Below are 12,752 nucleotides of genomic sequence, written 5' to 3' on the forward strand. Positions count from 1 at the left end.
AAACCTCAAATTGAAATAGAATATGACTGAGAGGAGCTACAAAATTAATTTTTGCGCAACAAATTTTGTTTTGCAAAGCTACAATTTCTAGAAAAGGAAAAAATTTGAAAATTCAACTTTTTTGAAAATTTTGACCGTTACATATGAAATTGAGTCTTATTTTAGCGGAATATTGAATAACAAAAAAACTAATCAAGCTGAAAGATCGATGTTTTTGGATTACTTCTTAGTCTAGGTTACTTCAAATTTGTGCAAAAAAAAATTTTTGAATTTCGCATTTTTTTGGATTTTGGAAGATTACTTTTGAGCTATGTTCTTAAAACAAAATCTTGAATATTTCAAAAACGGTTTGAGCTACAAAATTGGGGTTTGTATCAAAAATAATGTATTCAAAAGCTACAATTAATGGAAAGAGAAAAAACTTAAAACAGTGATTTTTTAAAAAATCTTCACTGGCCTCATCAAACCGGAAGTGCACTTCTGAAACTTTAAATTGAAATAAAAAATGACTGGGTGAAGCTACAAAATTATTCTGTGTGCAACAAATTAGCATTTAATTAGCTACAATTTTGGGCATTAAAAAAATATTAATTTTCCTACTTTCGTCCGCTAACTTCAGTCTTATTTTAGTGGAATTTTGAATAACAAAAAAACTGTTCAAGCTACAAAAACCAAGTTAATATAATTGAAAAGCATTTAAAAAGCTACAAATTTTGGAGGTCAACTAAACTCATTAATTTCAATCATTTCAGATTTTGTCCGCTAACTTCAGACTTATTTTAGCGGAAAATTCAATAATTCAAAAACTATGCTAGCTAAAAATTTTTGGTTTGCGCACCAAATTAGCATTTAATTAGCTACAATTAATGAGATAATTTTTTTTTTATTCCGCCACAAAGTATCCGCCAAAGTAAGGGACGCGAAATAAAGCATCCCTACAATGAGAGCAAGGGAGAGACTTTGAACGGATATTCGAAAGAATCATTTTTTATTTGTTCCCATTAACAACACTTAAGACATCATTGGATTTTTCGAACTTATTACAGAATTTACCTCCACCTGGACAAAAAAAAACACATTTTTCACAAAAGTTATTTTACAAAGTCTCTTTATATTTGCTTTATATTCTAAATGGAATTTTTTTTACTAAATTTCATTAGGATGGCCCATCAATTTTATTACTATATTTTGGGGTATCATTTTTGTCATAGTTTTTTTTCGGAACTAATTTTGAGTTTCCCTTTCACTCAGGATAAACTCCAACCTTACATATTTTTTTCATTTAATAAATATTTTCTTAATTTATTCATTTATTTCAACATTTCGAGTTCAGAATGGAAAGTTTAAATATCTGTTTTTTAGTTCACAAAAGCGAAATTTCAAAGAACAAAGAGCGAACTGTTAAATATTGTTTTTAGACATTTTCCGGAATCCAAAAAGAAAACCCTGTAAGTTAATAGAGAAAACCCAGGTTTTTTGAATTTCTTACTTTTGTAAATATGTGTACCTACATTTTTTCAAAAAAAAACTAAACTCTCAAAATTAACTGTGAATAAAATACTAGGACCAGTTTGTTTACACTAGATGTTGATTTATTTCGATAAAATTGTATTTCAAAATTAAATTATTAAAGTCAAAAGAATTTTGGATACTTCGAATGGTTTTTTGGTTTGTTACAGAATATTTTATTTCTGCATTATTTTATTTTTGCCTAAAAATTTCATTTATCAACCGATAAAACTATTTTCAGTGGTCTTAGCCTTGAATGAATAAAAACTAACGAAGCCATCGACTTGAAATAAAGTGCAAATTACTCGTTAACTCATGGGCTATTGCATGAACCTAAAAGTTCAATATAATTTTTACAATAAATACCTATTTTATTTTTTTTAACGATTTGTTTATAAAAACACATAGTGTTTTTTGTTTCTTTGGTATATAATTTTTATTTTAAACTTTGTTTTACTAATAGGTAAATATATTTCAATGGAAAAAAATTTCCCTTTTGATTATAAATGATTTCCTGAACCTGGGGACACTCGGGGTATCAACTTTAAAGGGCTGTAGAGCAGTCATTTAGTGTTTTTTTTTTACTTCAAAAAGATTGTATCAATACTTCATAGTGTCAATAATATCATGTACTTTTCCAAATTTAAATGAATGCCTTCAGTTTTTCAAAAAAAAAAAAAAATTTTTAAAAACTGTCGTCTAGAGGCATTTCCCCCCTAAAATTAGTTTCAAATTGTCAGAGTTTGTATAGATAAAATTCAGCCCTATTTAAATCCTTTGTGTTAAAAAAAAATTGTAATTTAGTATTTTGCATGTGTCTTTGCACCGATAAATTAATTTAAATCTATAAATGAATATTTTTTTACAAAGTTCAAAAAATAAATCCTTCATCAATAAATCCTTCAAAAAAATACCCTAAAATATATTTGGGATTTTTATAGAATCCTTATGTCTGCTTCATCCTCGTTCCAAATTTCAACAGTGTATCATTTTTTTATTAGGGTTTCAGTTTTTTTATATGATAACATTCCCCACACCGTTTTTTTTTCACCATCTTGTTGGCCATCAGCTTCTTCCCCTGTTCCATGAAAAAAACACCCTTCCACCAAAAATTTGGTATGGACTCTTTTGATCATCTGTCCTTATGCTATGTTTCATGAGGGTAAGAATATTTTGAATGCCTATTTGACCTGTGCTTGATCGCCTTGAGCTTAAAAAAACCCAAACAGAAGTTTAATAGTCCATAGACCAGTCCTTGCCTTGAGTCTAGAATATAAAGTAGAACTCAGCTTCATTTGCCCCCTCAAACCCTAAATTAAAAAAAAAAAAACTGTTGAAATTTTAATCACAAATTTAGGTATCACTTAAACTCGCCAGTCAAAGACAACTAATTTGACAAATAAAACAACACAACAGACTGCAAACAAAAACAGCAACTCACAATTAAAGAAGTATATTATAAAAGAGTATTTAACAGCTTAGCAATAAAATATTCTTTTATATATAATTCTCAATTTACCAATGATTGGAAAAATATAAATCTATAGATATCTACAATTTCATTGCACCTGAACCATAGCCAAACTAAACTAAAACCCATGGGACTATGTCAGAGAGATGATTCGGAGACGCTTGTCCTAGCCAGCCAGCAGCAGCCTGATGCTATTCTAGAAGTTTTCTGATGCTGATGCTGGATTCTAAAACAAAACAAAATACCTTCAACTCTGTGTCTCGTCTCTTGTTCTTTTTCTATATAATCGAGAATATATTGCATTTTGCAAGCCCTTGTGGTTTTATTTGTCTTAACTATTTGGATGTGTGTGCCATCTTTTGGTGTACATTTGTAACCACAATGTGAAGTAGAAGTTATACGAAGAAGAACAACAAGTTGAATAAATCCACAGATGCAAGTTTCTTCCTTCCCTTTATACCTACATATACCAGATCTACCTCTGCTGGTACCATGGATAACCATTAATAATAGTGTATCTTTGTAGGCCTTCGGAGGTATTCTATCTATAAACCTCTAAACCTAAACCTACATATAAATAGACTTATATAGTTATATGTTTTTGCATTCTGAATGAATTAACGCATTGAAAATGTGGAAGACATCCTCCTGCTTGCTTATTGAGCCTCTGAACCATAGCCTGATGGTCATCGTGACTTTTAATGAAGATTGAGCCTCCGGCCGGACGGACGGACGGTCCGGGGAACATTGCTGATGTTTGCAGACTTCCCCTTTTTTATTGCATACCTCGGCCGGTTGGCACCTGTTAATGAGTTGGTGTTTGGATGCATTTGCAAAACTTATAAATGCGCCATCATACACTGAAGAAGAAAATCTTGTTAAAAGTCGAATTTTCAGCTGGATGCATTAAGGGTTGCCTTGCAAGGCCTTGACTATTTTTTGTAGAACTATTTCTGTGCAAAATATCAATTAAATTGGTTATTGACTTTGTTCAATGAGTTCTCTTCAAAATTTCTGACTTTTTCGAAGCTTCAATCTCCTGAAAATTGTAGTAGAATAAGTTTTCATAACTTTAGCATTTAACAACAGCCAATCAATTGTTATGTAATTAATTTAAAAAGTGGATAACAAATTTTTTTGAGTGTAGATAGAAATATCCAAAAGGGAGGGAACTTCCACAAAACGAAACAAAACAAAATTATAGAGAATACAATTTTTTCCTTATAAACATATTTATATATATGTATTGTTATGTAGTAGGTAGGTTGATAAGGTAGGAGCCGCAACGTATATTTTTATAACTTCTTTCTATTTTTAGAAATGGCTTAACTTTCCATAGCTAAGGTATGTAAGGTTGGAGTTTAAAAATAGAACAAAAACCTTTTTGTTTTAGATATTTTTATATTATGTTCACATTTTTATTATTATTATTCTCTTGGATAAATTTATTTTCATTATGACGATGGTGCTCTGATGATGTTACATACCTATAAATACTAGTGGATGGTGGAATTTATAGAAGGAATAAAAATCCCACGTTATTGTTTGTTTGTTTGCATTTTTTTTTCTTTGATTTTTTTTATTCGAATAAAATGAAAAGTTTTGGGTAGAATTAAAATTGGCTGCTGTCTATGTGGATTTGTGAATAAGATTTCAAGGACGTTGTCTAAGATTTAGATATTTTGAAGTTATGGCCTAGAACAGAATTTTGATCTTTAAAAAAAATGGGTCTACAAATGCAAGAATTGGGGTGTAAAAATTTGAGATAATTTTTAATATTGAAGACATATTTGTAAAAAAAAACACCTAATAGTGCATGTTGATAGTTGTTGTTTAGCTTAACATGGGGCTTATGTATAATTCAAATGCGGTAAGCTCTATTTTTTATTGAATACGCTCCAATGTGTTTAATATCATGATTGTATCTTATTATACTTCCCACTAATATCCAACAAAAATTTCAGACCATCTTAAAAAAAAAAAAAAAAAACACATTATTGAATAATATAATTCAGTGAAGGTAGGTAAACCCTCTTATTGATCAATACCAAAAAAAAACAAAATTGACCTAAATCACCATCTCATAAGTCATAGGAGTTTTATCAATTAACTCTAATTCTTTGCTTCTTTCTTTGACTTTATTTAATATTTGCAATATTTTTGGTTACGCTAATGATCATATTTATTTAATCTTAATCAGCTTTAAGATGTTTATGATTTAACAGTGCTTCAGATATTTGTTGAATTTATCAAAATGTTAATTGTTGTGTTGTTTATTTATTATTTTATATAATGACTCTTCAAAAGCTCAAGTAATTGCGCTATAAAATTTACTCCTTCTTTTTCACTAAACAAAAAAATCTTCTTTTATAAAAAAAATTGCAATTCTGAGTCTAGTAAAGTACACAATTTTAAAAATGTGAAAAAGTCATTTAAGCCATTAAAAAAAAAACTAATGAAACCAAAAAAACGTTGTAAACAATGATAAATGGCTTTTCGAAAAAATTGTCTCTCAAATTTTTTTTTTTTCAAATTAAAAATTAATTTTTTGGAATTTTTTATTTTGAATTTGAAAATTAAAGATTTAGTATCCTTAATTTTAAAATTCAAAATAACGTTTCTCTATAAAAAAAAATAATTTGAAGTCCGTTTAATGGCGAGTACAATAAATAACAGTTCATAAAATAGTTTTATTTAATCAAAATCGTTAAAGCCGTTTTTGAGAAAAACAAACTTTTGGTCATCTGGCAATTACTGCTAGTTTTGGTAAAAAATCGGTCATTGGATCAATAATGGAAAAAACTACTTAGCAGATTTCAATGATTTAAATATCACAATACAATATAAAATTACATATAATTTGTATACAATCTAATATTAAATAAAAGCGATTCCTACCTTTATAACAAAATCGATGTTTTTTTATTTAGCATTCTTCATCACAAGACACTAGTTGTTTATAGCCCAGTTTGTATAAAAAAAAACACACACAAAGAGTTACATCATATACATATATATCCACTGGATCTTGACGAATTTTAGGCCATTATCAAAATTAAATAAAAACAAAAGAGTTGACGTTAAAACATGAAAACGGATATACATTTTTTTCCAATTTTCTTAGCAGAATTTTTCAATCAATTTCTTACTTGAATTCATTTATAACAAATAAAATAGTTATAAATGATATAATTTGACATTTAAAAAATAAATGAATTATTATTTATTTAAAATAAAAACGATTTTTTTTATTATGTTGAATGGTTTCTCAGTATAATATTTCCATTACACTCACGTAATTTTATTGTTTGTTTGTATTTTTTTCTATTTCTAACAATCACTTACACATTACTTACCCTTCATTTCATCACATTAAAAGCAAAATTCTTGATTAATTGCAAACGACTTTATATCTGGAAAAACTGGATGGAATCTGGAGAAAGTGTTCCATCGTCGTCGTCAGTCAATGTATAGTCGCCAACGAACATTTTGGTTCTTTCTTGTTGTTCTTGAATTCTAAGGTTTTCTGAATCAGAGAAAGTATGTTATAATAGATTTTCCCTTTTTATTAACTGTTTTATTTTTTTTTTTGTTCAAAGTAAAGCTTAATAATTTAACTTAATGAATGGCACTTGTTGTTGTTGAAAAGTAGTTACAATTAAACAAAAAAAAAAAAAAAATATAAATATAAATTGGATTAAGTGGTCAAGTACGTGATGAGATGTAGATTCTTTTTACTTTTTTTTTTTTTAATTTTTCAATTTTACTTTCTAAAGTGGAATTTTGTTTTGAGATTTGTTTCTGCTATTAAACGTTTAGTAATTTTATTGTATGAGTACATTTTTATAACTCAATTGCCCTTAATTCTTATAACTTTGATAATTTTGGCACATTTTAGCAAACAAAATTATGCTAGCAAAAGTTTTTAATGCTTTTAATTTTATAAGTATGCTTAATTACGTAGCTCTATGTTAAAGAGCTTATCTTAAATGTTGGACTAGGTCATATAAATTTTGATAGTCTTTTATACAACAATATTGCTAAATTTATCATTTTATATTAAGCCACTGCAATGATTTAAATAGAAATCCTTAATAATAATAATTATAATAATAATCAAACGTTTGTTTACGCGAAAAATTATGAAAAATGATAATGTTACTCGTATACTTCCTATTTCAATTAATAGTTAGATTTGTTTTTCAACTATTTCGCTCCGGAAAAACTATTAAGTATGCTGGTATTATTATTATTATTGTTTTTTTTTTTTAAGAATTAACTCACATTTTCAGAAAAAATCTGATTACGCTTGATAGCAACTTTCAACTATAATTATCTCACAAAACAATGCCAATACTTTAAATTGCATTAAAAGCTTATACATTTCAGCAAGATCTGACGAACTATTAAAGCTGTTTTCCTATATAAATTAAAATGAAAATTAAAATCAAAGCACAGTGTTAGATATATGCTACGTGTAGTTCTAACTTTATTTTTAATTTCTCTGACCGCTCAAGTTGATGTAAATAAATTTTGAAATATTTGACCAATTCTTTGTAAAAAAATTAAATCTTTATTATTAACAAGGTTTTCAAAACGAATCATCTGATCTGGATCACAAGCGATTTAATATTGAATTAACTGGATGTCTTGATAAAGAAGGTGTCACTATCAAAGAAGTGCTCGAATTTACAGCAGAAGATAAAGATTTCAAATATGTGAACGAACTTGCTGAAAAGAATCCGAAATTGAAATGTTTTTCGAGCTGCATTTTTGAATATTTAAACATATTGAATGGTTGTAGCGTGGATTATGAGGAAGAACTTGTTAAACTTTTGAATGAAACTGATCGAATTAATTACAATCAAATGGCAAGTTGTACTAAAACAATGACTAAAAATGATCGCTGTGAATGTAGATATCAAAATTGTTGTCAGAATTGGAAGGCAATAAGAATAAATTTTTAAATTAAATTGCAACCATAAATTAGATCCAAATACAAAATACCTAATTCAATTAAATTTTTTTTGACAATGCAGTCTTATTATATAGCTAAGCTTTCTCATTATGGCAAACGACAATTGTGTGAAATATATATTTTAAACATTATTTTATTTTTATTTAATCTTTTAATTTCAATAAATGTAAATAAATTTAATAAGAGATCACTTCATTCTTAGCAGATACACTCAATTTTTTTAAGAATAAAATTCTTATTAAAATGAAATGAAGTTCAATTTGATTTTCATAAAGTTTAAATTAATTCTATTTATTTTAATAACAATTCTTGTTATTTTAAGAAGATACATTTAAGAAGAGCATTATCTTGTTCCAAGTGCTAAGAGTGTAGTGACTAACAACTTTCAACCATTCATTGGTGCGATTTGCAATTTACCGCCGATTCCGCAGCAGTCATTGGCTTTTTGGTTATTAAGGCGACTCCCTCTAAGTCGAACTTTCACGGGACTCGAAAATCGGTTCGAGTTAGAGAGATTTATTTAATAAGTTTTCTTCAAAATTTGTTCATTAAAAATGGTGAAAAATTTCGACTTAGAGGGAGTCGACTGTATTACAAAATTTTCTCAATCTTCAAAAACACTTTTTACGAGAACATTTTATTTTTGCTCTCTATCTCGAATGCAACGTTTTTACCAAACTTCATTAGGGTGGCTCGTCAATTTGTATTTTTTTTTTTTTTTTTGTTTTTTCAATAAAAGAAACACCCTTTGGTAGATAATGTTCTTATAGACACTTTAGATTCTTGGGTAGGTACTCTTGTTATGACTTAGTTTTTCCAATAGTTCCACATTTTCCTAACAAATAAAATAAAATTAAAGACTAATTTTATTTGTAAACCCTAAAGAAAACATTTTTAATAGAGATCGTAAGGGCACCATTTATACCATTAATTTTATTTGACTTATCACGAATTTTCCTAAATATCCAAAAAAACACTTTCAACTAAAATAAAAATTTATGTACCCTTGCGTACCTGAGGAAAGTGGTTACCAATTTTCATTAAGGTACCATTTTTGCCCCAATTTTTTTTTTTGTACAATTCTAAATTTCATCATTTCTTAAAAAAAAAACACTTCCACTCATGTTAATTTTGTAGACTTCTTAGATTCCTAGTTTATATAACCAATGTTACTTTTTTAGCAACTTTAAAAAATTAACACAATTTAAAATACATTTCCAACACATTCCTCAACTCTTCAAAACAACGCCCTTTCAAAAATATGTTTAGGGACTTTATGAATTATTTATCCATGCTTTATTTTGAAGTCATAAAACAAGCACGCTTGCTTTAAATCTGAAATAAATTTTCTCAGAGCAATCGTATTGACTTTTTTTTTAAGTCATTAAATTCAGCATCAAAAAATAATTTAAAAACAAGTGTCATTTGATAATATTCCCCAAACTTTTTTTTTCAATGTTTTGTTGACCTTCATTCTCTCCCTCTTTTCTGCAAAAAAAACACGCTTCCACACGATTTTTTTTATATGTAGATTCTTCTGATCCTTGGTTTTATTCTAAAAGCGAACTATGTTTTTGCCAAGTTTCATGAGGGTAACAATTTATTTTTTATTTATTGATTTTGTGTAACTACTCTTTTACCTGTACTAAAATCTCTTTAAAAAAAATATAGAATACAGCGTTCTTGTTAGATGTGTCTTAAGCTTTTGCTTTTCCTGACAATTTTAAGAATACAAGATAATTGAACTGTGAGGTTTTAGTTTAACCGTTAACTCGACGGTTTATACTTATTTTTCGAGTAATATTTATGCAATTTATTTATGTATGAAAATGGTAAATATGAATATCAATAATATTTTAATATTTTAAATTCAATAATATTTTAAACTACATCAATTGAATTTAGGTTTTCATCTTTTTCTCATTTTCTTCCCATTCTGCCATACATTTAGCCATAATATATCCACATTCACATCTATCTTTGATTCCAAGTGTTTTACCAGCACAACGTTGCATTTGAATAGTACACTGAACCAAAAAGGTACATAAAATTAATGATTTTGTACATTAAATTAATGTAAAAATTCATGGGAAATGAGCCAATGTAAAAATTCATTAAATTTAAGAATCTTTTTATGAACAAATTCATAAGGGAATGAATCTTTCTTAAAAATTAAGAATAAGTTCTTAAATTTTAAGAATTCTGTTCATAAACGAACTAGAAATTTTTTGAACATGTTTAAGAAAAGTTTCTTAGATTTTAAGAAAAGTTTCTTAAATTTTAAGAAAAGTTTCTTAGATTTTAAGAAAAGTTTCTTAGATTTTAAGAAAAGTTTCTTAGATTTTTAGAAAAGTTTCTTAGATTTTAAGAAAAGTTTCTTAGATTTTAAGAAAACTTTCTTAGATTTTTAGAAAAGTTTCTTAGATTTTAAGAAAAGTTTCTTACATTTTAAGACTATTTCTTAAATTTTATGATTTTTTTTCATAAATTTTGTAAAAATTTAAATGAAATGTTGCTTAAATTTTATGAAAAAAATCATAAAAACTATGAATTTTTCTTAAAGTTGTATGATTGTTTTTATAAAATATAATACGCTTTTCATTAAAATGTATGCATTTATTTATATAAATGCATATAATACATTACCATTTCCATTCCAAGCCTTTAATTTGTTCCTAAAAAAAATTGTATTCCAAACAAACAAACAGCAAAAGAAAACAACCCAAAATCTAAAACAAAAAAATGAAAATTGTTTTTAAAAATAAAAGAAATTATTAAGTTTAAACGTTATAAAAATGTTTTATTGATTATTATTATCACTATAAATTTCACTATAAAGTTAATTTTTAATTTAATTCTACTTTTTTAATGGATGCATCATCTGGAAAAAAAAAAGTTTGTATTAGTAAAATGAATATGTACTATTTGATTTAATAAAACGAAATAGCTAGAAGGTTAAATTATCTTTTACCTTATTGTAATCGGCAGCATTAGAAATTGGAGCTGAAAAAAAAAACAATACACAATTAAATAAGTTGGAGAAAAATAAAAATATAAAGAATTTAGGTAGGCATCTACATCATATAGAATAATTTGAGAAAAGTTGATAATATTAACACTTACCTACTAAATTCTATGTTTTGCTTTAGTTTGCAATGACAATTTCAAGTGTACAGGATTAGTTGAGAAGTCAGTTGAGATTAGTTGAGTTTTTATTTTGTGTTGATTTTTTCCCCTCTGCCGCCGGTCCAAAGTTGAAGATTACGTATGTGCCTCCTTATTTCACAAAAATATCAAATTACGATTTTTAATTTCAAAATATGCACCTACGAGTATAACAAAACAAAAAAAATAAAATATGTTTAATATACAAAAGAAAGCAATTTTTAACATTCTATGTTTTTATACTTATCTGAGTATATGGGAAAGAGGCAACGGGAACCACCAATATTTTACACTGTTGAAATGTACTTATACTCTTTAAAATTGTCTAGGTGGTTGAAATGCTTAACACTGTTTATAATAAATATTGTCTTTTATTCACAAACTTTTATAACTTATTTCGGCAACGACCGTCCACTTGAATATCAGATTTTAATTTAAATCTTTCTGAGGCATAGATTCAGAACAACAGTTATTATTTTCTAGATTGATGAAAAAGTACATAGACTTTAAGAAAATATACTTAAAAACTCAAAACGTAAGATTTTTTTCATAAATTATATGTATACTTTCATAATATTTAATGAATTAATTCTTAAATTTTGGAAAAATATGAATTTCGAACATAAAAAGTATGAACAGATTCTTAAATTTTAAGAATAAGTTCTTAATACTGAATACAGGATAACGGTAAAATATTCCTTGTTTTTCGATCAATGAAAAAATAAATTCATTTTAAGAAAAAATACATTCATTTTAAGAAAAAATACATTCATTTTAAGAAAAAATACTTAAAAACACAAAATTTATGATTTTCTTACAAATGTAATTTTGAAAATATATTTTTTTCAATTTTAGAAGGGAAAAAAGTCAATTTTAAAAACTATTTTAACTCAAAATACAACTGAATGGAAAATAATAGTGAATTTCATTCATAAAAGTATGTCCAGATTCTATGATTCAGAAAAATATTCTTTCAAATTGGAGCTAGAAGTTTATGAATTTATTCATAAACTTTCGTATTCGTTCTTAAAAAAAATTCATAAAAATATTTTCCATAGAAAAATTTTAATGAAAACTGATTCTTAAATTTTATGAATCTTTCTTAAAACTAAAATTTTTTTTTAAGAATTTGTGCTTAAATTTAATGAATTTTTCTTAAAAATGTATGAATTTTGGTTTATGAACGAGATTCATAGTTTTTAAGAATAATACTTTTTTCAGTGTACTATTGCGTTCACTTTCATTCATGCCTTCTTCAAATTCACTACCAACCATCACCAAACATCCTTTCATTAAATCCAAAGATTCAAAAATACACGTCGTAAAACATTTAAGTTTCGGTTGTTTTTCAACAAGTTGATTTACATATTCCAAGTCCTTATCATTACTTGTGAATTCTATTGCTTCTTCCATTGTTACACCTTCACTTTCATGACATCCAGTCATTTCAATAAAAGTTTGCTTTATTTCCAAGGAATCGGATGATTCATTTGGAAAACACTGTCAAAATAAGAGATTAGAAAAAATTAGGGAAATTATTTTGTTTTCAATTCTTGCATTTAATTTATTTACCTGAACATGAGCGGTAATTAAAATTACAAATAAAGTTTGAACCACACTCAACATTTT

At 26.6% G+C, this 12,752-nt stretch overlaps 1 protein-coding gene across 1 annotated transcript; it reads right to left on the minus strand.

Annotated features, from left to right (window-relative positions):
• Positions 1-9,859: 9,859 nt before the first annotated feature.
• Positions 9,860-12,752, minus strand: LOC129915061 (uncharacterized). Its single transcript, XM_055994521.1, has 3 exons — positions 12,696-12,752; positions 12,336-12,623; positions 9,860-9,985 (listed from the first exon to the last, which is right to left on the minus strand). The coding sequence occupies exons 1-3, from the start codon at positions 12,747-12,749 to the stop codon at positions 9,860-9,862; spliced, it is 468 nt and encodes a 155-aa protein (XP_055850496.1). The 5' UTR covers positions 12,750-12,752.

The sequence above is a fragment of the Episyrphus balteatus genome, chromosome 3, assembly GCF_945859705.1.
Source record: "Episyrphus balteatus chromosome 3, idEpiBalt1.1, whole genome shotgun sequence".
In the NCBI taxonomy this organism is placed as follows: domain Eukaryota; kingdom Metazoa; phylum Arthropoda; class Insecta; order Diptera; family Syrphidae; genus Episyrphus; species Episyrphus balteatus.

Excerpts from the sequence above, each read along its gene's own strand:
- LOC129915061 (XM_055994521.1), bottom strand. The coding sequence starts at position 12,749 with ATGTTGAGTGTGGTTCAAACTTTATTTGTAATTTTAATTACCGCTCAT. Across the intron at positions 12,624-12,695 it reads TAATTACCGCTCATGTTCAG|TGTTTTCCAAATGAATCATC; the intron begins GTAAATAAATTA and ends TTATTTTGACAG. Across the intron at positions 9,986-12,335 it reads GCAATAGTACACTGAAAAAA|TGTACTATTCAAATGCAACG; the intron begins GTATTATTCTTA and ends TTTTTGGTTCAG.